We start from the raw sequence: 22366 nt of genomic DNA, 5'->3' as shown, positions 1-22366 counted from the left end.
CAAAAACATCAAGATCAATTGCGTGGATTTGTTTTTAAACTGAAAAACAATATTGCCCTTAATTAAAGTCAAATTACTTGCCGCGGTAAAATCAAATCCCATCTAGAGCTGCATGCATTCTTCACTCTCTTTTTTCTCCCTTCCCTATGAAACAAATTCCTCTCAAGTTGAAGCTTACGCATTAGAAAAACAAACAAGCACAAAACAGCTGTGTCACACATTCATAATTGATTGAGGTTGGGACTTATTTTTTGTTCCACTTTCTATTATTTATTCGTATCAATTATAGAAAAATTCATGCATCTTATGAGAAGTTAGTTTAGTTCCAGACCACGATAGAATGCTTAACCCTGTGATCGGGTTTGTTAATTTGCGTAATGGTATAAGACTTGCTGGTGTTATTATTGTTATTACTATTTGAGTTTTACGTCCACGTACATTATATCTGGAATGATTTGGGGTATTCAATAGCTTTGACTGGCTCAATTTGTTATCTCTTCTATGGTTGTGTTTGGTTTTAATTCGCATTTAATTTTTTGTGTGTGGATTTGATATCAAAGGTATGCTTTGACTGGTATATAAGTTTGACCCTCAGCTGAATATAGTACTGATTATCGAAGAAGGCTTGCAGGAAAGAAAACAGGTTATAAGCGTGGAATTGCAGAGTTTAGCAAACCGTTGAGAATATTGAGAAATGAGAAGACATTTGTGGACAAATCCAGCAGTTTTTGGGGAAAGTACAAGACGCTAATTTGGAAAAAGCTTTAATGGTGTGTTGTTTAGGCCTCAGTTATGCAAATTATGATTTTGTGTTTTCATGTTATTCGTGATTTACATGATTCCATGATCTTATTTAAGGTTGCATTAATCATGTTTCCAACGTTTTAATGAAATTATTGGTTCTACAATTTTACTGGGCCTAGACGTTTGGCTTTTGAGCTTATTTTCTATGGCATGTGATTTTGTTATCTTGCATTGTACAACTAGACAAACTCACCACATTTTCAATTTGGCTCAATACAAAATTTTGTTGTTGGGCATTGGATGGATATAATTTTGATTATTTCTACATTTGCAAAGAATTAATTGCACTAAATTTATTAAGTCTTTGAATTCCATTATTGTACCAAATGCACTTAGAGTTGTTGAAACAAACACTCTGATCTGACCCATTAGGTTAAAGCATGAAACTAAATCAACCAATTTGATCGTCCCACATTTCCTTTGGACTGTTATTTTTTAGGCCTCGGTCATATGTCTGACCAATGGGCCAAATTCATCTTAAAAATAAATTTAAAAATGTACTTATGAAGTGATTGAAATATAGTTAAAAAACAAAGCTTGAATTACATAGTAAGCATTCACACTCACAAAGGCACAATGGCCTTGTTCTCGTCCAAAAAATGGTATAGCGTGTGTTTGAATTGTGGGTACCGAAAATCCAACTTACCTTTTCAGAAGTAAGGAAAGGCATATTTTTGGATCCAATGTACGTTCAGACCTCGGCACCAGTTTCCCAAACATACACCTAGTGTTTACATTTTGTGCGTTTGCCTTCATTTTGCATATATATTCTCTCACCTTATGACCTAACAGTACATTGCTTGTCACACACAGCTACACAACTACACAAGCATCTCACACAATAAACATTGCTCTTTTGTCACTGCTCACTAACGCACATTGTTCACCCTTTTATTTTCATGATGATAAATAGCACCTGATATATTTCTCTCAACCTCACCACACGTGAGTCATTTTTCACGCACACCTCACCACCTCAACTACAAAACTTACTTGATTTTCACTTTTATTTATCTGTAGGACTAGCCCGGCCTGAGCCCAGTTAACCCGTTGGGCCAAAAAATCTGGTCTATTTTAGGCCACTTTTTATGTAAAGCCCAACCCATCTATAGTTCTTTAGTACATTGAACTATTGAAATTGTTCTTTTGATGAACACATTGTCAACTGTTCAGGATATATTTCGTTTGGTCTGTTCACAATGGGGATACATTCTTAAGCTAGTAGATTGGCATCTGGCAGAAATAGAAGTTAGGTTGTTTCTGATGTGTGATAGCTTGTCTGAGACATATTTTCAAAATTTAGTGAGTATGAATAATGATAAGTTTTGGGATTGATAGTTGAGGAATATAAGTCAATCCTTAGTTCTTCAACCAAATAATTTATAAAATAAAATGTTTAGATCTTGATCCCCATTTGTAACAATTTGAACTGTAGCAAATTATTTAGTTGAGATTACCACCTTGCATCTTGCTAACCACTTTTATATATAAGTTTTTTTTTTTTTTTATGTCAAGGAACTCATGTATAGGTTGACACAAATCATTTAAATTAATTAGTATCCTTTTACATTTTTGTAATTTACTTCTGGATTTGCTATTTATGCTACATGATTTATCATTTATGCATTGTCATAGTTTCAGCAATGCATCGTGTTGGTAGTGCGGGGAACACAAACAATTCAACTCGCCCTCGGAAGGAGAAGAGATTAACGTATGTGTTGAATGATTCTGATGACAAAAGGGTGAGATCATTATTTGTTTATTCTATTTTTTTTTCCAGGAAAATGGATGAGTTTTATGTTTGTTTTTTTGTAACTTGCATTTTTATCCATACAGATTGTTTTTGTCATTTGCCTATAAGCCTGTCAATTGTATGAGTTGATTCTGTAATTCTTAAAGTTAATAAAGCGGTACCCATATTGTTCTCTATCTTTGAACATCAAATGTTTAAAATTTACCCATTATTTTACCTTGTAATCAATGAAAGCTTAATTTATCATCAATAGTTTATTGTACACCATGGTGTTAATTTGTATCATTCTGGCCAGTTACTTGGCTTTTTGCTTCAATCAGGTGATGTAATATACATTATTTGGGCATCAATCTTGCATTTTTTATTTGGAAATCTTTATAAAGTAAAAAATATCATTGGTTGGTGTATCTGAATATTATCTTTAAAGTTTGTTATTTTCTGCAGCACTGTGCAGGCATAAATTGTTTGTCTGTTCTTAAGTCTACTACATTTGATGGATCTGGTTATCTCTTCACTGGAAGTCGTGATGGGAAGTTAAATCGGTGGGCACTAGCTGATGACATGCCATCATGCTCTGCTACCTTTGAATCTCATGTGGACTGGGTAATCCTTATTTATCTTGTGCTTTTTTTTTTTCCTTTTGTTTATCATCATTATGATTGAGTACTTGATAGAACATTATGGCAGAAGTTGATCCATGTAGCCGACCCCACCTAGTGGGATAAGACGTTGTTGTTGTTGTTATCAATTTATTGGAATTTGTATTTATTATGTGTAATTTTCTTGCTTAAACGACATTGATTTAGTAGCAATTTTTTTACTTAACATTGAACTAAGTGATCGATCAGGTTAAAAGATGCATATGATGCAACATGGGTAAGTTGTTCACTATATATGTTATGTGCAAAATTATGTCTTATCCATGGAAACATAAAATCTATTTACTATTTATTTATTTAGAGTGATTCGTCAAGTGCATATCCAATAAAGAAACCTATATTTTACACTTTCCAATAATCTTTCATACTTCAAAACAACTCAATCAATTTTTTTTCTCCAACCAAAAATGTATTATTTATATTTTACAATAGTTCAATTAACCTGTTTCATTTTAATATATTTGAATGCTAATTACTAAATAATAAATAAATATAATATATTTTAATTAAATAAATAATTACTTGAAAATTTAAATCCATAAAAAGCATAATTGATAACATTTAATAACGAGAAAATTATAACATTTGATTTTACTATTAAATAAAAACACCATTATTAAATAAATAAATAGATAGATAAAAGGTGTTTGTGAACAAGAAAAAAGACATATAACATTTGAGAACAATACTTAGCGTCTGTGTGTGTGAAAATAATGGCAAAGCCAATACAAAATAATATTATATTATTATTCTATAAAAATTGAACCTAGAATCATTGCTCAACTTATATACTTTTGGTTTAATCCTAAATTTCTAAGACTCCATGAGTTTTAGATGTTACACCAGTTAAGGAATAAATAGCTTTTTTACCAACCAAACAAATATATCTACACAATTTGCAATGTAAGTTAAATAGATAGAAATTGCTTTTTATTTTTTTATTTTTGCAGGTTAATGATGTTGTTCTTGTTGGTGATAATGTTCTTGTTTCGTGTTCTTCAGATACAACCCTTAAGGTTCGTTGACTATTGATTAGTTGTAGTTGTAATTAATCCTCGCTCTTTTCCCGTGATAACGGTACGTCAGTATCGATTCAATTTTTCCACCCCCTTTTGTTTAACTTGGTGGTTGTATGTTTGTGCTAGACATGGAATGCTTTGTCCACAGGAACATGTACTAGGACACTCCGTCAACACTCAGATTATGTTACTTGCCTTGCTGTGGCAGAAAAAAATGTAATGTGTACTATGAACTTTTCATGCTTCTTATGAATCGCACACCAAGAAAAGTTTTTTTTTCTTCTTGTTTTTATGTGCTCAAATATGACATAGTTTGATTGAATTTAAAGTTTGAATCTTATCAAATCCATTTTCTGATTCTTTAGAAGTGTCGTGAATTTTAGAGCAATGTGGTTGCCTCTGGTGGCCTTGGCGGGGAGATTTTTATATGGGATATTGAAGCTGCACTAGCTTCAGCTACAAAATGCAATGATCCAATGGATGATGATGATAATTCAAATGATATCAATGTTTCTGGAAACTCATTACCAATGACAAGCTTACATACCATCAGCTCAAGTAACAGTATGTCTATGCACACTACTCAATCTCAAGGATACAATCCAATTATTGCCAAAGGCCATAAGGAATCTGTTTATGCATTGGCAATGAATGAAGGTGGAACACTTCTTGTCTCCGGTGGTACAGAAAAGGTAAAATGTGGCATTCTTGTTCAGATTTATGTTCTCCCGTGTGTGGCTTCTGCTAGCTATTACCCTTGGAATATAAGAAGCATTTACTTTATATTATATTAAATTGAATTTCATTAGCTAGATAGTGGGGTGTTATCTCTACCTAGAGCATTATTTATTTTTATTTATTTTTTCTTTTAAGGTTTTGCGTATTTGGGATCCGAGATCTGGATCAAAGACTTTGAAGCTAAAAGGGCATACAGATAACATCAGGGCTTTACTTCTGGATTCTACTGGCAGGTGTGTTGATAGGACTCGTAATTTTTCTGCTCCTCCCCCCCCCCACCAAAAATACTTATGGCATTGCTTCTACTCTGGACAAGTTACTATTTACAAACATTAGCAACATGCTTGATTTAGCTTGATTGGAGAAATAATCCGCGTATTTTTCTAAAGCTCTCTCAAAAAGTAGGTAAACGTAAGCTTAGTTGGGATGTCAGCCCCAATCTCCTACAGGCTCTTGCTCCTTTTTTGCTATAAAAAAAAAAAAAGTTGAGCTAAACATTCACTAAAGTTAGGACTTAATAATTTATTTATGATTTTGAGGGACTAATTAAATTGATGACAAAAATCTTTTTAGCTAATTGAATTGATGATGCTTATATGTTTAGAAGATGAAAAGGAGATAAACACTAAATGTTTTTTGGTTTCTTTGCCATTCCATATAGCCATGCATTTTTCCATGGCATAAGTTATTAGGTTAGAGGGCGAGCCCTGGTGCAGCGGTAAAGTTGTGCCTTGGTGACTTGTTGGTCATGGGTTCGAATCCGGAAACAGTCTCTTTGCATATGCAAGGGTAAGGCTGCGTACAATATCCCTCCCCCATACCTTCGCATAGCGAAGAGCCTCTGGGCAATGGGGTACGAAATTTTTTTATAAGTTATTAGGTTAGATTAAGTAATGCTTTTTCCCCACAAGAGCTGAGATTATTTTAACATTTTTATTGCAGGTTTTGTATATCAGGATCTTCAGACTCTATGATAAGGTAATGCGTGTATATGGTTTTATAATAATTTCTTTTTGTTTTATGGTTTACTAATCTCACCATCTTTCATCATAGGCTTTGGGATCTTGGTCAGCAACGCTGTGTGCATTCTTATGCAGTTCATACAGATTCTATTTGGGCTCTTGCAAGCACTTCAACATTTAGTCATGTTTATAGTGGTGGTAGAGACTCTTCTGTGAGTGCAGTTTTTCGATAAATTTTTAATTATCATGACTTTGAATTTATATGATGTCTCCTTGTTTTGCTTAATTAGTGAAGCTTGTGTTACTGATTCGTAATTCTTTTATTTTTGTAGTTATACTTGACAGACTTGCAAACAAGAGAGAGTGTTTTGCTTTCAACCGGGGAAAATCCTATTCTTCAATTGGCTTTGCATGACGATAGCATTTGGGTTGCATCAACAGACTCTTCAGTGCACAGATGGCCTGCTGAAGGACGCAACCCTCAAAAGATTTTCCATAGAGGCAATTTGTCCTTTTCCAGAGCAAGGGTGTCACTAGAAGGATCTACCCTTGTATGTTATACTTATTTATTTCTCAAAAGTTCAACATACTAACTTTATTATTTTATCTACCAAGTGTGTTGTATTGCTATAGGAACACATTATACTAGTGCATTTGCACAAATAAAGGTGAAGCATAGTTGTGTTATGTATATTTGTGCATGTATATTTCACAGATAAATGTTCTTTTGGTTCTCTGTTTGGGGCACTAATAATTTTCTTTTTATTTCCAAAATTACAAACGTCAATAGGTTCCTGTATATAAACAACCAACTTTAACTATTCCTGGCATCCCTTCAATTGTACAACATGAAGTTTTGAATAATAGGAGGCATGTCCTGACAAAGGTAATCATATGGTGTTTTTTATTCGTGCTATTATATGCCAAAAATGTTAAATTGTCATCTATTCTGTTAATCTTTCTGTCATCTTCTGAGCTGATAAAATGGCTCTTTATAGGATACTTCTGGTTCAGTAAAGTTGTGGGAAATTACGAAAGGTGTTGTAGTTAAAGATTTTGGAAAGGTAAGAATAGATTGTACTTTCATTTGGTTATCGGTGTGGCAACATTGTAGAAAGGAATGAACATACTTGTATTGATTATAATTATAATTTTCGAAGTTCTATTGAGTTCAAAATAGCTCATGCTTTACATGTGAACTATGTATGTAGGTTTCATTTGAGGAGAAGAAAGAAGAGTTGTTTGAGATGGTATGATTACTGATATTAATCATCACCAACTAATTCTACTTACACAGTTACACTTGTTTCGGTTATATAAGATTTTAGCCCTACCTAGTTTTTTTTTTTATGTTTATTTTCTACCCATACTGCTTCAGGTTAGCAATATTCCAGCATGGTTCACAGTGGATACTAGACTTGGATGTTTGTCTGTACATTTGGACACTCCTCAATGTTTTTCTGGTGAGATGTATTCTGCAGATCTTAACATTGTAGGCAAGCCTGAAGATGATAAGGTAAACGCATTTATCCTCATATCCAATTTACTATATATCAAGTATCAACTACCAAAATCAGTGCTTGCTTGTTTCTTAATTAAGATATATGAAAGCAACTCATGACTCTTGACATTACTCTACAGGTTAACTTGGCTCAAGAAACACTGAAAGGGCTCTTGGCTAATTGGTTGATAAAAAGAAAGCAAAGAATGGGAACTCCAGCCCCTCCATATGATAATGCGGAGTTACTATCTGGAAGTGTTACACATTCAAGAACTGAGCTTGATGGAAGTTCTGAGACTGAGATAATGGTTTATCCTCCATTCGAATTCTCAGATGTTTCCCCTCCTTCCATTATTACCGAGGGAACCCATGGAGGTCCGTGGAGAAAAAAAATGTCTGATTTAGATGGAACTGAGGATGAAAAAGACTTCCCCTGGTGGTGTTTGGACTCTGTATTGAATAATCGGTTACCTAGCTTCTAGAGAAAATATGAAGTAATTAACGTTTTGCCTTCCTGTACACTCTCATTGTTTGGTGGAACCCATGCTTGTAGTAGCAAGGAAGAAGACTTGTTTGTGGGTCATGGCAATTGCATTTATTAAGAACTTGGTTGGCTGATTTCTTTCTTTCTTTCTTTCTTTTTTAATCTCCTCTTTTTCTTATCTTAGGCTTATTCTAATGTTTGAACTTGACTGTGGATAATCATATATATGATAGTATTTTACACACATCCCATAAACAAATATGATGATACTGAACATAGTAGTTTATAACACAAATCAATTAAGTAGTTGCGATTTTGTTTTAAGTTATAGTAGTTAGCTGCTAATATTTATCCAGTGCTATCTGTTGCTCGGTTCCATGTATTTTTCGTATCATCTATCTATATATTTTGCACTTTTGATGGTTAGTCTTTTAAAAAGACTGAGTTTGTTTTCTTACTTTTTGAGAGAGGGTGGAACATTTACCAATGGATGAGTTACTGACCTTGATGAAAATTTTATAACTCTGGAATTCTTTATAATTATCATTTCTCTTGGGTTAGTGAATAGTAATTATATACCATTTTTCTTATTAAGATGATATAATTTTGTTAGTTGAATCATATGCGTGAATTTTTGTAAATTCTCTCGATGTCAATTCTGATGGATAAAAAATTTATATAATATTTTTCTTGATACAGATCTTTTTTGGATAACCTTTGCGGATGCAGTTTCTATTTGCATCCATGTGAAGGTTCTAGTCTCCAAAACCTTACCCAAGGGAAGCTAAGTGCTCCACGTATATTAAGAATTCATCAAGATTTAATTTCCTTAGTAATGGACAGATTAGAAAAGAAATCAAGCAATAATTCCATGCGCTTTCTCAATCTTCATTTCTAAATGAAATGAACGAAGTGTCCTGTAGGAAGAGAAGAACGCGTTGTTCCTTTATCCTTGAAGTTGTGAATCAAATTTGAGATATTTCCTTGAACATGGTAGTTAATAACCTATTCCATCTTTGAAAACTTGCAGTCAGGACATTGTTTTTTTCTTATGGAAATGTTAAATTATATTTTGAAATACATTTCAGGTGGTTGAATATATCTTCTCGAGTAGTTAAGCAAATCCATCTCTTTTCCTTTGTTCAATATTGTCCATCGCTGATGTGCCATGATATACGAATAGCCAGATATGGGAGAGGAAACAATGTTGTCAATGGCATGAGGTGACAAGATAATAGATAAATGCACCTTTAATTACTTTTTTTCTTTTTTTAATTTATTTGTAGGTTGAATTTGATCATCTTATTGTCTAAAGGTTCAATAAAATTCTGTAATTTTTTAAAGTAGTCGAATTAGGTTCTTTATTTTTAAAGGTTTGATTTCAGATTTCTTATTTTTTTTTTATAAAATGAATTCAATTTGATCTTATTAAAAATTAATTTGAATTTTAAATTTTAAATTTTTGAGGAAATGAAAAAAAAAACCAAAATTAAATTAAACCCATTTTAATAATGTAAAGATTAGTTGAGACTAGCTATAATAATTTCAAATCACTTAATAATTTCTCTGTTAATTTCAGATCGGAGGAGAATCGTTGTTTGAAGCTGAATGATTGAAGTTTCCTTTTTAAAAGTATTCCTCTCCCTCACTACGTTGTAGCCAAAAAAGAGAATATATTGAATTCCAATAAAGCAGTAAAGTATATGACGATTAAATTAATGAAGTGGCACTCTCTCTGTAGTTGAAGCTTGAAGATTGATTACTCAGTAGTTTATTAATTAAATAAATATATGGCTAGCATAACTTTGTTCATCAATTGAGAGAAGTCATCTCTATCTCCAGGGAGCCCACCTAGCTCACTGATACTCTTTCGAACTGTAGATTTCCACAGATTCTTGACTTTGCTAGCAGAAAATGAAATGGGTTCAGATTCTTTTTATGTTGTGGTCCGTTTTAATTACTTTGTTCTCGTTACTGCGTCGTTGGATTCCATCCAACACCAACGAACATGTTCATTTACATCCAGGGGTAGAAAACGATGCATGTCACTAAAACAAGTGGAATTCAAGCTTCTCAATCCACTAATTGAAGGAATTAATACCATTCTTTACTTTCAATCACCAGAGATATCATCAATATAAGAACATTAATAAAATTCACACCCGTGTATTGTCAATTCCGCCTAAAGTATATAGCATACGATTCTCTTATCTTATGCACACGATAAGTTTCAATCTCCTGCTCCGCATGCATATCTTTAGCTATTTTAGTTGGAGACATTGTGGGCCGGGCATAGTTCAAACAAAAAGTTTCACCGTATTTTTTTTTTCAGCTTAGTTTTAGTCCCTGATTTTGAGTGGGTAATTTTTTTGTCTTTTAAATTTAAAATATTTTCTTAGTTTTTAAATTTTAAAAAATTATTATTTTTAGTTTCTGACATAATAAATTGATATTTTGTGGTAATTTTAAAGCACTTTGTGATAGATTTTTATCACTTTATAATAGTTTTTAAATACAAATTCAAATGGTCAAAAAATAAAAATTAATTTAAGGCAATTAAAAACCATCATAAAGTATTAATTTATTATATTATTAACTAAAAAATATAATTTTCAAAATTTAATAACTAAAAAAAATATTTTTAAATTTCAAAAAGGACTAAAATAAGGACATATATACCTCAAATTCAGAATCTAATAATTAACTTTTTTTTCTTCCTATATAAAAAGAGAAGGGTTTTAAGTTAAGAAGCAAAAGATAGAGGTGGGTGTATGTTTGAGAAGTAAGAAGCATGGCTCAGTATGGTTACGCATACCGAAGCGCTCAAATATCCACCTACAACACTAGCAATGTGAGAAACATTGAAACTGGTGCAAAGCCATTTGCTCCCTACGTCCCCAAATTTAGTAACGGTAATGGTTACTCAGACGGGATCGTTACCAAGAAAAAAATAATTCCAGTTGCTAGCAGGCCTTATTATGAGGACGAGAGTGACAACGACCATGATGACGATGAAGGGAAGCATCCACATCAAACAAGCCCACGTAAATTTGATGACTTCCTCACCAAGGTGCACAATGAAGCTAACCGTAGTCCACCAAGGTCCTCCGGTCACGTGACTTCACCTGATTGGCGCCACTCCTCGCAGCCAAAACCTTACAATGGCGGCTATGCTGACTACGGAACCAACAAGCCAATTGGAGATGCCAATAAACATGATGGTCCTGGTTATGGCAACAACAAGGAAGGGAACAAGCCTTTATATGGAGGTAACACTAAGAGTTTTGATAACCATGATGGTTATACAAGTCCTGCCAAGAAGAACAACTTTGATCATGCTTATGATGGATACAACAAAAATGGCCCCAAGCCCAAGCCCATGTCCAAGCCCACCGGCAGTCCCGTTTATAATAGTAGTTATGGTGGTGACTATGGTGCACCCAAGCCAATTAACCATGACGGTTATACAAGTCCCTATGATCATGATTATGATAGCTATGGGGACTACTACAACAAAGATGGGTCCAAGCCCACTGTCAGTCCTGTTTATAATAGTGGATATGGTGGTGACTACAACAACATAGAAGGGCCAAAGCCCAAGCCCAAGCCCACTGGCAGTCCCGTTTATAATAGTGGATATGGTGACAACTATGATAACTACAACAACGGAGAAGGGGGCAAGCCCAAGCCCAAGCCCAAGCCCACAGGTATTTCCGTTAATAAAAATGGATATGGTGGGGGCTATGGTAGTGGAAGTGCAAGTCCAACTCGACATGGCAACTATGATCATGAGGGTGACTACGGCAACTACCACAACAAGCACGGTGGATCAAAACCCGCTTCAGGCTGGAGTGATTCACCAAGAAAAGGGATCCAACTAACCAAGGCAACGAATAATATCGACGAGGCCATGGAGTTGTTGATGAAAGAAGCTGCAAAATTGCGTGAATATGAGAACAAGGCCCATCAAAATGGGCCAGGCCAGTTTGGGAGCAGGCCCGCGCCACCACCAGCAAGCACATGTGACAGGACCATGAATCCGGTGCGACAACGCTTCAATTTCGGTGATGGGGGGAAACGTCCTGATTATGATTATGACAAGAGACGGGGCTATGGAGTCATGAATCATAAGGAGGCTGAGAAGAAGTTTAATGGCGTCACCCTCGATCATAATTAAGGAGGCTGATGAGGATAAGTTTAATGGCATGCATGTCCATCCAATAAGCTAGCAGCTATAGCTATACATGTATGAAGAATTAGTAACATGTACTCTTGTTGAGTAAGCTCTCAGGTGCATGTGCTTTCAGTAATTACATGGTTTGGCTTTCTTAAGTTAATTAATATATGTATCAATGCTTCTCTATATGTAATAATGATATGACATGTGTGTTGTACCTGATTTTAGAGGCAAAAGCGATGTGTAAGGATTGAATAAATATATGTGGAGTGCTATTTAAATAACGACCCTTGTTGGCTATATCTGATATGATCATTGGCCTGGTAAGATGGTCGATCAATGACATATATTCATGCATCATACTTATATTCTTAACATTTTTCTTTTAATTTCTATCCGTTCATTCACTCCTTTCAACAATTACACTCCAAAAATGAAGCGTACTATGATGATGTTTATTTAGAGGAACAGCAGAATCAATAACCACAAAAGCTGGTATTTTTTCTACACTTGTTATGTTATGAAGAGTATAACTCTGCAGCGAAGAAAGTATCAATATTTCTGACTTAGTAGAATTCATTGAGATACTCAAATCACACGTTAATTATGATAGAAAGATGAAAATGTAATTAAATAACGAGAAATCAACGTGACATTGGTTGGAATGAAATTGGGTTTGAAGTTGAATGTCTTAAATAAATAAGATTTGAGGTTCAAAGTTTTTTAAGCTGGATATTATAAATTCAATAAAAATGAGTGTTTGAACACTAATAAGATTTTTTTTATTCATAAGAATTAAACTCAAATGTTAAAAATTTTAAAATAACTTGTATATGCACATTACTCAATCAATTGAAGTCCTTTGCTAAACACTGACATGATTTGGTCTAGGGAAAGAAACTAATATGTTAAAAAAATGATTAATTTACAAATAGTAGCTGTTGGGAAAAAAATGAATGTCTAAACACTCTGAAATTTATTTATTTATCACTGAAACAAAGCGTGTAGATGAATTTGCCTTGCCAATTTTCAACCATAATGGAATGTTTGTTTGACAAAAACATAAAATATTTTCCATTTTAATACATAAGTTCACTTCACTCAGTCAGCCACTCGCATCAAATTCGCAATTCACTTTCCTGCCAGTTATCTGAACAGGTTTGGTTCCATGTGCGTTTCTTCGTTATCAATGAAAATTTTTATAACTCTATGATTTTCTGGTGCTGTTTTATGAATTGCGTCTTAATGGGGGTATATATTGATGGGTAGTTGCTAGATGCTGATTCAATTTAAGACAGTTGTTGTAAATTAGTTCTATTTAATTCTTGAGCTACTTCGGTTATTGGTGTTTTCTTGTGAAACTATGATGTAAGCACCTTGTTGAAAAAAAAAATGATGGTTCTGTTTGTATCGATCTGTTTATATTATTCCTGATAACTTATAAGGTTTAGTAGAAGTAACATTGGAATCTGTACAAGAAACTATCTTAAACTGCTATAATTTCGGTATTACCAACTTTGCATAGAAATGAATTCAATTTGAGCTTGGCCCAAAGAATACTTTGTTAGTATTTAGTTGTTTGCTATTACCATATCAGCTCATGAGTCATGTTATGAAGTTACTCTAGATTCTGTTAATTAGTTTGCAGAATTAATCTTAATTTGCAAACCTGCAAGCATGTACACAATTAGGAGGTCTATTTGGGCAAAGAGTTTGTCTGATCCTTGTATTTTTGGAAATGGTGGATTATTTTGGAGAATTTGAAACGTTGTTTGCATATTTGTTTGTTTAAACGATTGAAATCTTGGTAGCCTATGTGACTTTCTAGCATAGTTGAAGAGGAGCGTGATGTGTGATCTTAGCATAGCAGGTCAGGCTGATCTGTGTTTTTATTATGCAATCAAAGAGAAAATATAGGGAAAATAATAACATGTTGCTGACTTCTAGTATATAACAAGTTGATAAATTTCTTATATCAAACTGCACTGGGATGAAATGAAATATTCTGTTTATCAATTCAAAACTACATATGTGTGACTTTGGGACAAGGATCTTCTATATGCCAAAAAGAGAAGTGCATCCCACTGGGCGAAGTTTATGAGCTGTTTGAATCTTTTTAGCCATATTTATTCATAAACTTTATCATGAAAATAATCAATTTAAAAGATTAAGATATCTGTAGATACAAGGTAATCATAATCGTAAGTAGTCGTGATCCATGATCCATCATTTTGGATGTGCTAACCATTATCCAAATTATGTTGTACAGATCTTGTTGCATCATGTCTCCAAAAAAAAAAAAAAAAGTAAAGTGTTTATTTACTTTACATTTAGAATTATTTTTTCTCATAATTCCACATTTTAACATAAATCTATAATTAAAAATAATTTAAAAACATATTTTAATTATTTAAAATTAATTTTTTTAAAATAGTTTATGCAGTAATAATATAAAGTAATGTAAAATAATTTTAATTATTCAATCATAATAATTTATTATGTATAATAAGTTTATTGATTTTTTTAATAAATTTTTTAAATAATAAGAACAATAAGAGTAATTTTTTTATTGATTCATAGTGTATTTTTTTATATTAAAAGTCATTGGAATTTTAATTTTATCTTAACTTTAATAAAAAAAATATATGCTAAGTGAAGATAAATATAGTGAGTCATGTGAAACCGAGAAATAAATATTAATTATTAGATTTTATTATGAATTATCAAAATTTAAATACAAAGTCATACTTTTTTAAGAATTACATAATTTTATATATATATATATATATATATAATGGCCCCTACCGTAAGGTATAATAAAATGCATGCATATAAAACAAGCACATCTCTACGAATATTAAACAAGTTAGAAAACTGGTTCGTTTCCATTTTGCACCAAAGGAAATAAAAATAGTAAAATATTCTTAAAAAATAGTACCTATCAATATAGATTCCGGATTATGGATGCGACGCGGAGCAATGAACAGCTCATACTATTAATGATGTTTCCAGTAAAATATTTAATCAATCCTAAAATTATAATTACCTATTATTTCAATACTTTAAATTACAAAAAATGATAAATACTATTAATCGGTACTTTATTAATTAATAAAATTATTTTTCAAACAATACAATAAATATTAATCAGTAATTTATTAAGTAAGCAATACTATTACTGATACACTAATACTATAACTTTTAATAAAAAAATATATTAATTACTGAAATAATACTATTAAATTTTAACAGGATTCAAAAGAAAAAAATAATAATACCAATAATTTTATTTTTTAAGATAATACTAATAATTATCAATCATTTCAGTTCCATTCGTTTTAGTCCTTTTCCCTGTAATTCCCTTTCTTTGTTTTCTTTCTTTATTTCTTTTTTCTTTAGGCACTCCAGTGAAGGGAGAAAAGGAAAAAAAAAAAAAAAAAGCAAAAAAGTACTAATAAAACCGATGAATTTAGGAAGCAGGGAAGACGAGAAATGAGTAGAAAACAAATGAAATGGAAACGGTGTTGTAAGAAAGAGATTTGGAGAGGTTTGACTTTTTGAGAGTTGGAAGATCTCATCCTCTCTATATTCCTCTTCTCGTCTCAGAGAGAAAGAGAACCAGAAAAGACCAAAGCAACAACATCACCAGACAATACAAACGCAGGTAAACAGTACCCACAATTCTCACACAAGACAACAACCTCTTTCTATTTATACAAAAAAATTACTAACCCCTGCTCCAATTACTGTTACTCTAACACTCTCTGCAACATACCACAATCATTTTTTTCATGTTTTTCTTCTTTGCCCCCTTTTCTTTCTCAACCCATCACGTGCTTGCTTGCTTGCTCTATCTGGGAAAATAAAATTAATTTTATTTTTTTTACTTTTTCACTTTCCTTTTGTGTATGTAGATAGATCACTTTGACGCCACCCTGAATCTTGATACCTTTGACCGCAACAAAATTCTTAATTGATCACTGGGTATGTTTTTGATCGTGCACCTTGTGGGCCAGTAATCGTTCAAAACGTGAACAAGTCTTACTTTTGATTCCGAATTCCTCTTATCACTTGATGCTTAAGTTTGCTGCTTTCACCAATTGTTCTAGGATTACCAAGTTGATCAAGGGTAAAAAAAAATGTTATCCATTCATAATCTTAATCATAATAATATTCATGCTCGTGTTTTACTTTTTATTATTATTATTATTATTGGATTAGTGTGGTGATCAGAGACCCTCACTTAGAGAGCCATGTCAAGGGAATGAAGCTTGGATTGGAGGAGAACTAATGGGGTGTGTGATTAGCCGAGAAGTGTCATCGGGAATAGTCTCCGAGGTGAAGGAGGAGAAGAATTTGAGTGTTGGGTCCAACAAGAAAGTTGATGAAGCGTCCACAAGCGGAGCTGAGGAGAACGCGGTAGAGGCTCAGAATGGTGAGAAGGAGAAGGAAGAGAATGGTGGCGGTGATGATCGTGTTCGGCGGCCGAAGGGTGAAAGAAGAAGATCAAAGCCAAATCCAAGGTTAAGTAATCCACCAAAGCATTTGCAGGGGGAGCAAGTAGCAGCTGGCTGGCCACCTTGGCTAACAGCAGTGTGTGGGGAAGCACTTAGTGGGTGGATTCCCCGAAAGGCTGACACCTTTGAGAAAATTGATAAGGTGGGTTTGTATTGACTGGCAAAAAATTTGAACTTTAGTTATTTTTCAGGTGCTTGTGTTACCTTTAACTTGAAATGGAAATGCATTTGATGAGTCGTGCCATATCAGGGATATATGGATGGATGTGGTTTGAAGTTCATCAATGCAGAATTGCAGATTATGATTGATCATTGATGTTGTGATAGTGTTGTCAAAACTCATGATGCATTATTGGATTGATAAAATTGTGGGCAAGGTTAAAAGGAATTGAGTCTGCATTATTTGAGATGTATTATTCTGCTCTTCTCATTCTTTATTCTGCTCTTTTTTTAAAATTTCCCTTTGTATTAGATTGGTCAAGGAACTTATAGTAATGTATACAAAGCTAAAGACACATTGACGGGTAAGATTGTTGCACTGAAGAAGGTTCGGTTTGACAATTTGGAACCTGAGAGTGTTAAATTCATGGCCAGAGAGATTCTTATTTTGCGAAGATTGGATCATCCCAACGTTATAAAGCTAGAAGGTTTAGTTACATCCAGAATGTCCTTGAGTTTGTACCTGGTGTTTGATTACATGGTGCATGATTTAGCTGGACTTGCTGCAAGCCCTGACATCAAGTTTACAGAGCCTCAGGTTAGGCCAGGTTTGGCTTAATAATCTAAGAAATAAAAGATACTCTTTGGTTTCTTTTCAATTGGCTGTATGTGATGTCTCCATATATTATATGCCTCCTACTGCAGGTTAAATGTTACATACATCAACTGCTATCAGGACTTGAGCACTGTCATAGTCGAAACGTACTTCACCGTGATATTAAAGGATCAAACCTTCTCATTGACAATGAAGGAATACTTAAAATTGCTGACTTCGGACTTGCATCTTTCTTTGATCCAAATCGCCGGCAACCCATGACTAATCGTGTGGTTACCCTTTGGTACCGACCTCTTGAGTTGCTTCTTGGTGCCACAGAATATGGTGCGGCCATCGACCTTTGGAGTGTTGGTTGCATTTTAGGAGAGTTATTGGCTGGGAAACCTATTTTGCCTGGTCGTACAGAGGTGAAAACTTAAAATTTCTTGTTTTGTCTTATAGGAATTTTCATTTCCCTCTAAACTCTGCCTAACAGTTAGTGTTGTAATTCAACAAATTTTCTAAAAGAAGTTATATCTCCTAATGGAACAGTCTGCTTTCTAGATATGCATGTATGAACCTTTTAATTATTGCCTTGCAACTCCCCCCTCCTCCAACCCTCTCTTCTCATGGGGGTAAGCCTATGTAAGTTTAATCCAAGCTTTGTGCACTATACTGCCATTTAGAAGGTCACCATTGTGCATATCTGCAATGAATAGGAAGATGTGCAATTAATGAGAAATAAACTAAGAAAAACTGAAAAAGTATGAGAAATATACAAAATAGGAAGACGTGCAATTAATGCAAAAATGAAAACCTTTGGCTTTTTGTCCCTTGTTCAAGCTTTTTAATGTACATGTACTATTGAAAACAAAAACTGGGTAAAAACTAAAAAGGAGATACAAATTTTAGAATACTATAGGAGAGCATGATTATTATAGCTGAGTTGAATGATGGTCCGTAAGATATTTACTGGAAAACTTCTAGAGAGGAATGAAGTGGTGGAGCATAACTGGATGGTTCTCAACAAAAGAATTGCACACCTAGAAGCTGTATACCTGTTAGGCTGCTACCAGCTCAATATGTTATTACTAAAAACATTTTTTCTGGTTGACTGTTATAAAGTCGTAGTTTTCCCATATGATTTAGCTGTGGGTTAATGGTGAATAAACCATTCCACCCTCAAAAGTAGAAGGATAATCAAGACATGCATTTGTAAGGATTTAGCAGTACTAGTGACTATGATGATAGTAATAATAATCTTGGTTCAGTTGCCTAATTATGCAATGCAGACTGATAACTAGAAAACAACATTATCTACAATTTCTGTATTTGTTTAAATGCATCCCCAAGGCTGTTTTCAGCAAATCACTCTTTTAAGTGGTATACTAGATCTTATGTTTAGCTCTACCTTCTCTTACGTAATTTGAGGGAATTTGCGTCACATTAAGGATATATCACTTGCACTTTATTTGCTGGTTATTTGAAATTTCCATTGGATATTTTCTGACACTTTTTCTTGATGACTTACATAGGTGGAACAACTGCATAAGATATACAAACTTTGTGGTTCGCCTTCTGATGAGTATTGGAAGAAGTCAAAGATGCCTAATGCTACTTTGTTTAAACCTCGACATCCATACAAGAGATGCATAACAGAGACATTTAAAGATTTTCCACCTTCAGCACTGCCCCTTATTGACACTCTTCTTGCAATTGATCCTGCAGAACGGAAGAGTGCCACAGATGCTCTAAGAAGTGAGGTGGGCTTTTGAAAATTCCTGATTTGTTATTGATATTATTATTTCATGCTACTTAGAGATCTATTGGATCCAGATCTATTCTCAGGGTACATAGATTGCCTAAAGTACATACACTAGACTCTTACATGAAACATACAAAATAAGCAACATGTTGAACTTCTTGAAGGTCTATGACTTGTGATGTTCTATTGCTGACACAAAAAGTTGGAGAGCATGGTTCTTCAGCTTCTTAGAGTCTTTGATATCTTATACCAAAATAAGTGTGCATGAATGTTGTAAACTGCTGCTATAGGAGAATGGTCCATCAAATCTTGAATGTTGTCTGAGGAAAACCATTGTAGTTTTGTATCAACTAGATGATGTGCCTCTGGGGATGGCAACGGGGCGGATTTGCCTATCCCCATCCCCATCCCCACAAAAGGCAGGGTGGGTTCGGGTTTATTTGGCGAGGGTGGAAAAATGAAACCCAGCCCCATCCCCATTGGGTTTTATCAGGTTTGGGGAAATAAGCGGGGAACTCATCTCACATTTAAAAATGATATATATTTGTTTATATACTTTAAATAAATCATAGACTAAGTTATTAATTATATTTGAATTCAATCATTATATATAATTTAATAAAGAATAAATAACGTAAACATATTTAAGAATTAAATTATATTCTTGGCTAAATGTATAATTTTTAATTTTGTTATAATTAATAATATAATTATAATATTATTTATTTAACTATTAAAATAATTATTCTATATTTTAATAGTTATAAATGACAAAATATGAAAATAATTATATGATTAATAATTACATATAATATATATTAATAGAATTATACATAAATATAACTATATTAATAATTATAAAAATATATGAGTGGGGCGGGGGCATGGCAGGGAGTGACATACCAAAACCCGAACCCAATCCCGCTTCCCCAAGTCGGGGAAAATCTGACCTCGACCCCAGTCAAAGAAGGTTTTCCCCGTCAAAATTGGGGCAGAGTCAGATGGGTATCCACGGGTTCGGTTTTTATTACCATGCCTCTGTGCCTCTCTTGAGCTTTTTTTACTTTAGAATATGCATCCCTTCTTGGAATAGGATAAAAAAGTTTGATTTGATGTAAAATGGTGTCTGGATGACCTTGGAAGTCAATTCACTCTTTCTTGTTTTCTTTGGAATAATGAACAAGTGATGGAATGGATGGCATGTTTGAAATGATCACCATAAGTCCATAAGGGATGTGGATATTCCAAAATTTACGTTAATAAATTGAAACTTCTCTTGAATCTAAAGTAGATGTTATCTTTGTCGAATTTAGATGCTCTATTTTTATTTTTCTTTTATTTTTTTAAATCAAACCCACATACATTTACTTTGTTTGACCTTCCTATCAATTTGCAGTTCTTTACCACAGAACCTTATGCTTGTGATCCTTCTAGTCTTCCAAAATATCCCCCAACCAAGGAAATGGATGCTAAACGACGGGATGATGAAGCAAGGAGGTATCTTTTCTCTCAAGTTTGCTTGATGCATACTAGAAGTGAGGTGCACATAGGTGTGAATATTTAAGAAAATGATATTTTTTAAAAACAAATGGAGGGATTAGGACAGAAAAATTGGAGACATTGAGGGTAAAAATGTAAGGTGTTGTTAACAATTCTAGTTTATATCATCTGAATTATTCAATGACACTTATTGTAAATATCTTTGATTGAGTAACTTACAGGTATGCAAATAATAATGATGACACTTTTGAAACAAAGAGTGGATACTGAAAAACTAGTTACATGTTTATTGACAGTAGAAATTTAATCATATGACTGAAAGCAGATAAAAGAGAGTCTGCTTCAACATACACACATACAATGACATACACTTTGTTTATAGAGATCAGTAGAGTGAAGAATGTTCCTTTTGATTAACATCTGTGAGTTTTAATTTGGTGATCATACTATATTTGACCGATATTCCCTGCAAATATGAATGGTCAGATCAAGAGCTGCTGGCAAAGCTCACGTTGATGGTGCAAAGAAGCATCGTACGCGTGATCGCGCTGCAAAAGCTGCTCCTGCTCCTGAAGGCAATGCTGAGCTTCAATCCAACATTGATGTATGTTAAAGAAATTTACTTCTATTGTTTTATGCCTTTGAACTGCTGCTTTCCTTCTAATAAAATTCATTATCATTTTTATTATTGAAAATCTGTATAGTTGTGATTGAAAGTATAAAACTAACGTTGATTAAAATTTGCTGCAATGATTTCATGTGTAACAGAGAAGGCGTTTAATCACTCATGCAAATGCTAAGAGCAAGAGTGAAAAGTTCCCTCCACCACATGAAGATGGACAGCTTGGCTTTCCTTTGGGATCTTCTAATCATATTGATCCAGATATTGTTCCTTCTGATGTTTCTTTCGGTTCAACCTCATACACCTTTTCAAAGGAACCATTCCAAGCTTGGTCAGGTCCCATTGGTAATACTGCTAGCATTAGTGTCACAAAGCGGAAGAAACACACTGCAGGTGATGCACTGGATTTATCAAAACCATATAAAGGTGCCCTCAAGGATAAGGTTAAAGGAAAGAAAATCATAGCTTAGATATTTAGTACATTCTTGTAGAGTCAAATGAAGAAAGAACCTGTCCCTGCTGCCTCATTTTTTGGTGTTGGAGTCCAACTGCTTAAAAATATGTCATGCTACATGCTTGCTTCTTAAAGTTAACTCCTTTCTTATCAAGGGGTAGAACCATTTCCCCCCATTTTAAAACCTTCATTTTTGTTTCATAGTTTTGATCTATTTATTGGATTTCATATAGATAGAGGTTTCTCTAGGGGGGGGCTTGTTAAGTCTGTTGCTATTATAGAGAATTACTGTGGTGTACATCATGATTTTTTGTTTTCATACTCGTGTCAATATCTGAATTCTTTTTAATATGTTGAGAATTGCAATAAAATTTGAGTTGTTTTTTAGTCCTCATTTATAGATATAGGTGCTTGCAACTCCAGCTGCACCAAAATTAAAATGATAGTAACTTGTTTTGCTTTCGGTTATTCTGTATTGGATTCGCTTTTCTTTTTTTTACTTTCCTCATTTACTTTTTTTGTATTGATATCACCTTAATAAAGTTATTATCATTCATCCTATTTTACTCACAAGAGACAATTCACACCTTCAGGAAAAATATAAAATTTCATATTTTAAAATGAGTAATCTATACTCGTTTTACCACTTTTTTTCCC

General features: G+C 33.6%; 3 protein-coding genes across 10 annotated transcripts; all 3 read left to right on the top strand.

The window, feature by feature from the left end:
• Positions 1-2447: 2447 nt before the first annotated feature.
• LOC114371760 (WD repeat-containing protein 48-like) lies at positions 2448-8070 on the top strand. Its single transcript, XM_028329103.1, has 14 exons — positions 2448-2546; positions 3002-3160; positions 4167-4232; positions 4362-4451; positions 4619-4927; positions 5109-5206; positions 5916-5951; positions 6027-6147; positions 6268-6486; positions 6726-6821; positions 6934-6999; positions 7147-7185; positions 7314-7451; positions 7577-8070. The coding sequence occupies exons 1-14, from the start codon at positions 2448-2450 to the stop codon at positions 7916-7918; spliced, it is 1878 nt and encodes a 625-aa protein (XP_028184904.1). The 3' UTR covers positions 7919-8070.
• A 2641-nt stretch (positions 8071-10711) lies between these two features.
• Positions 10712-12097, top strand: LOC114371759. The gene has a single exon (XM_028329101.1). It carries the CDS (start codon positions 10712-10714, stop codon positions 12095-12097), a length of 1386 nt encoding a protein of 461 aa, XP_028184902.1.
• Positions 12098-15530: 3433 nt separating this feature from the next.
• LOC114371085 (probable serine/threonine-protein kinase At1g54610) lies at positions 15531-22103 on the top strand. 8 transcript variants are annotated; one of them, XM_028328495.1, is made up of 9 exons: positions 15531-15761; positions 16016-16081; positions 16331-16756; positions 17087-17371; positions 17479-17796; positions 18904-19131; positions 20530-20630; positions 21120-21237; positions 21402-22103. In XM_028328495.1, the coding sequence occupies exons 3-9, from the start codon at positions 16388-16390 to the stop codon at positions 21723-21725; spliced, it is 1743 nt and encodes a 580-aa protein (XP_028184296.1). In that variant the 5' UTR covers positions 15531-15761; positions 16016-16081; positions 16331-16387; the 3' UTR covers positions 21726-22103. The 8 variants fall into 8 exon arrangements, with proteins under 8 accessions (XP_028184296.1, XP_028184292.1, XP_028184290.1 ...); XM_028328491.1 differs by having other exon boundaries at positions 16012-16081; XM_028328489.1 differs by having other exon boundaries at positions 16012-16226.
• The last annotated feature ends 263 nt before the right edge of the window (positions 22104-22366 follow it).

The sequence above is a fragment of the Glycine soja genome, chromosome 10, assembly GCF_004193775.1.
Source record: "Glycine soja cultivar W05 chromosome 10, ASM419377v2, whole genome shotgun sequence".
Taxonomy (NCBI): domain Eukaryota; kingdom Viridiplantae; phylum Streptophyta; class Magnoliopsida; order Fabales; family Fabaceae; genus Glycine; species Glycine soja.
This window is presented reverse-complemented; position numbering and strand designations above follow the sequence as displayed.

Bases quoted from the DNA above. Each gene is read 5' to 3' on its own strand.
- LOC114371760 (XM_028329103.1), top strand. From the start codon at position 2,448: ATGCATCGTGTTGGTAGTGCGGGGAACACAAACAATTCAACTCGCCCT. The intron at 5,952-6,026 runs GTAATGCGTGTA...CTTTCATCATAG, and splicing joins TCTTCAGACTCTATGATAAG to GCTTTGGGATCTTGGTCAGC. The intron at 7,000-7,146 runs GTAAGAATAGAT...CTATGTATGTAG, and splicing joins TAGTTAAAGATTTTGGAAAG to GTTTCATTTGAGGAGAAGAA.
- LOC114371759 (XM_028329101.1), top strand. From the start codon at position 10,712: ATGGCTCAGTATGGTTACGCATACCGAAGCGCTCAAATATCCACCTAC.
- LOC114371085 (XM_028328494.1), top strand. From the start codon at position 16,388: ATGGGGTGTGTGATTAGCCGAGAAGTGTCATCGGGAATAGTCTCCGAG. The intron at 17,372-17,478 runs GTTAGGCCAGGT...CTCCTACTGCAG, and splicing joins TCAAGTTTACAGAGCCTCAG to GTTAAATGTTACATACATCA. The intron at 19,132-20,529 runs GTGGGCTTTTGA...ATCAATTTGCAG, and splicing joins CAGATGCTCTAAGAAGTGAG to TTCTTTACCACAGAACCTTA.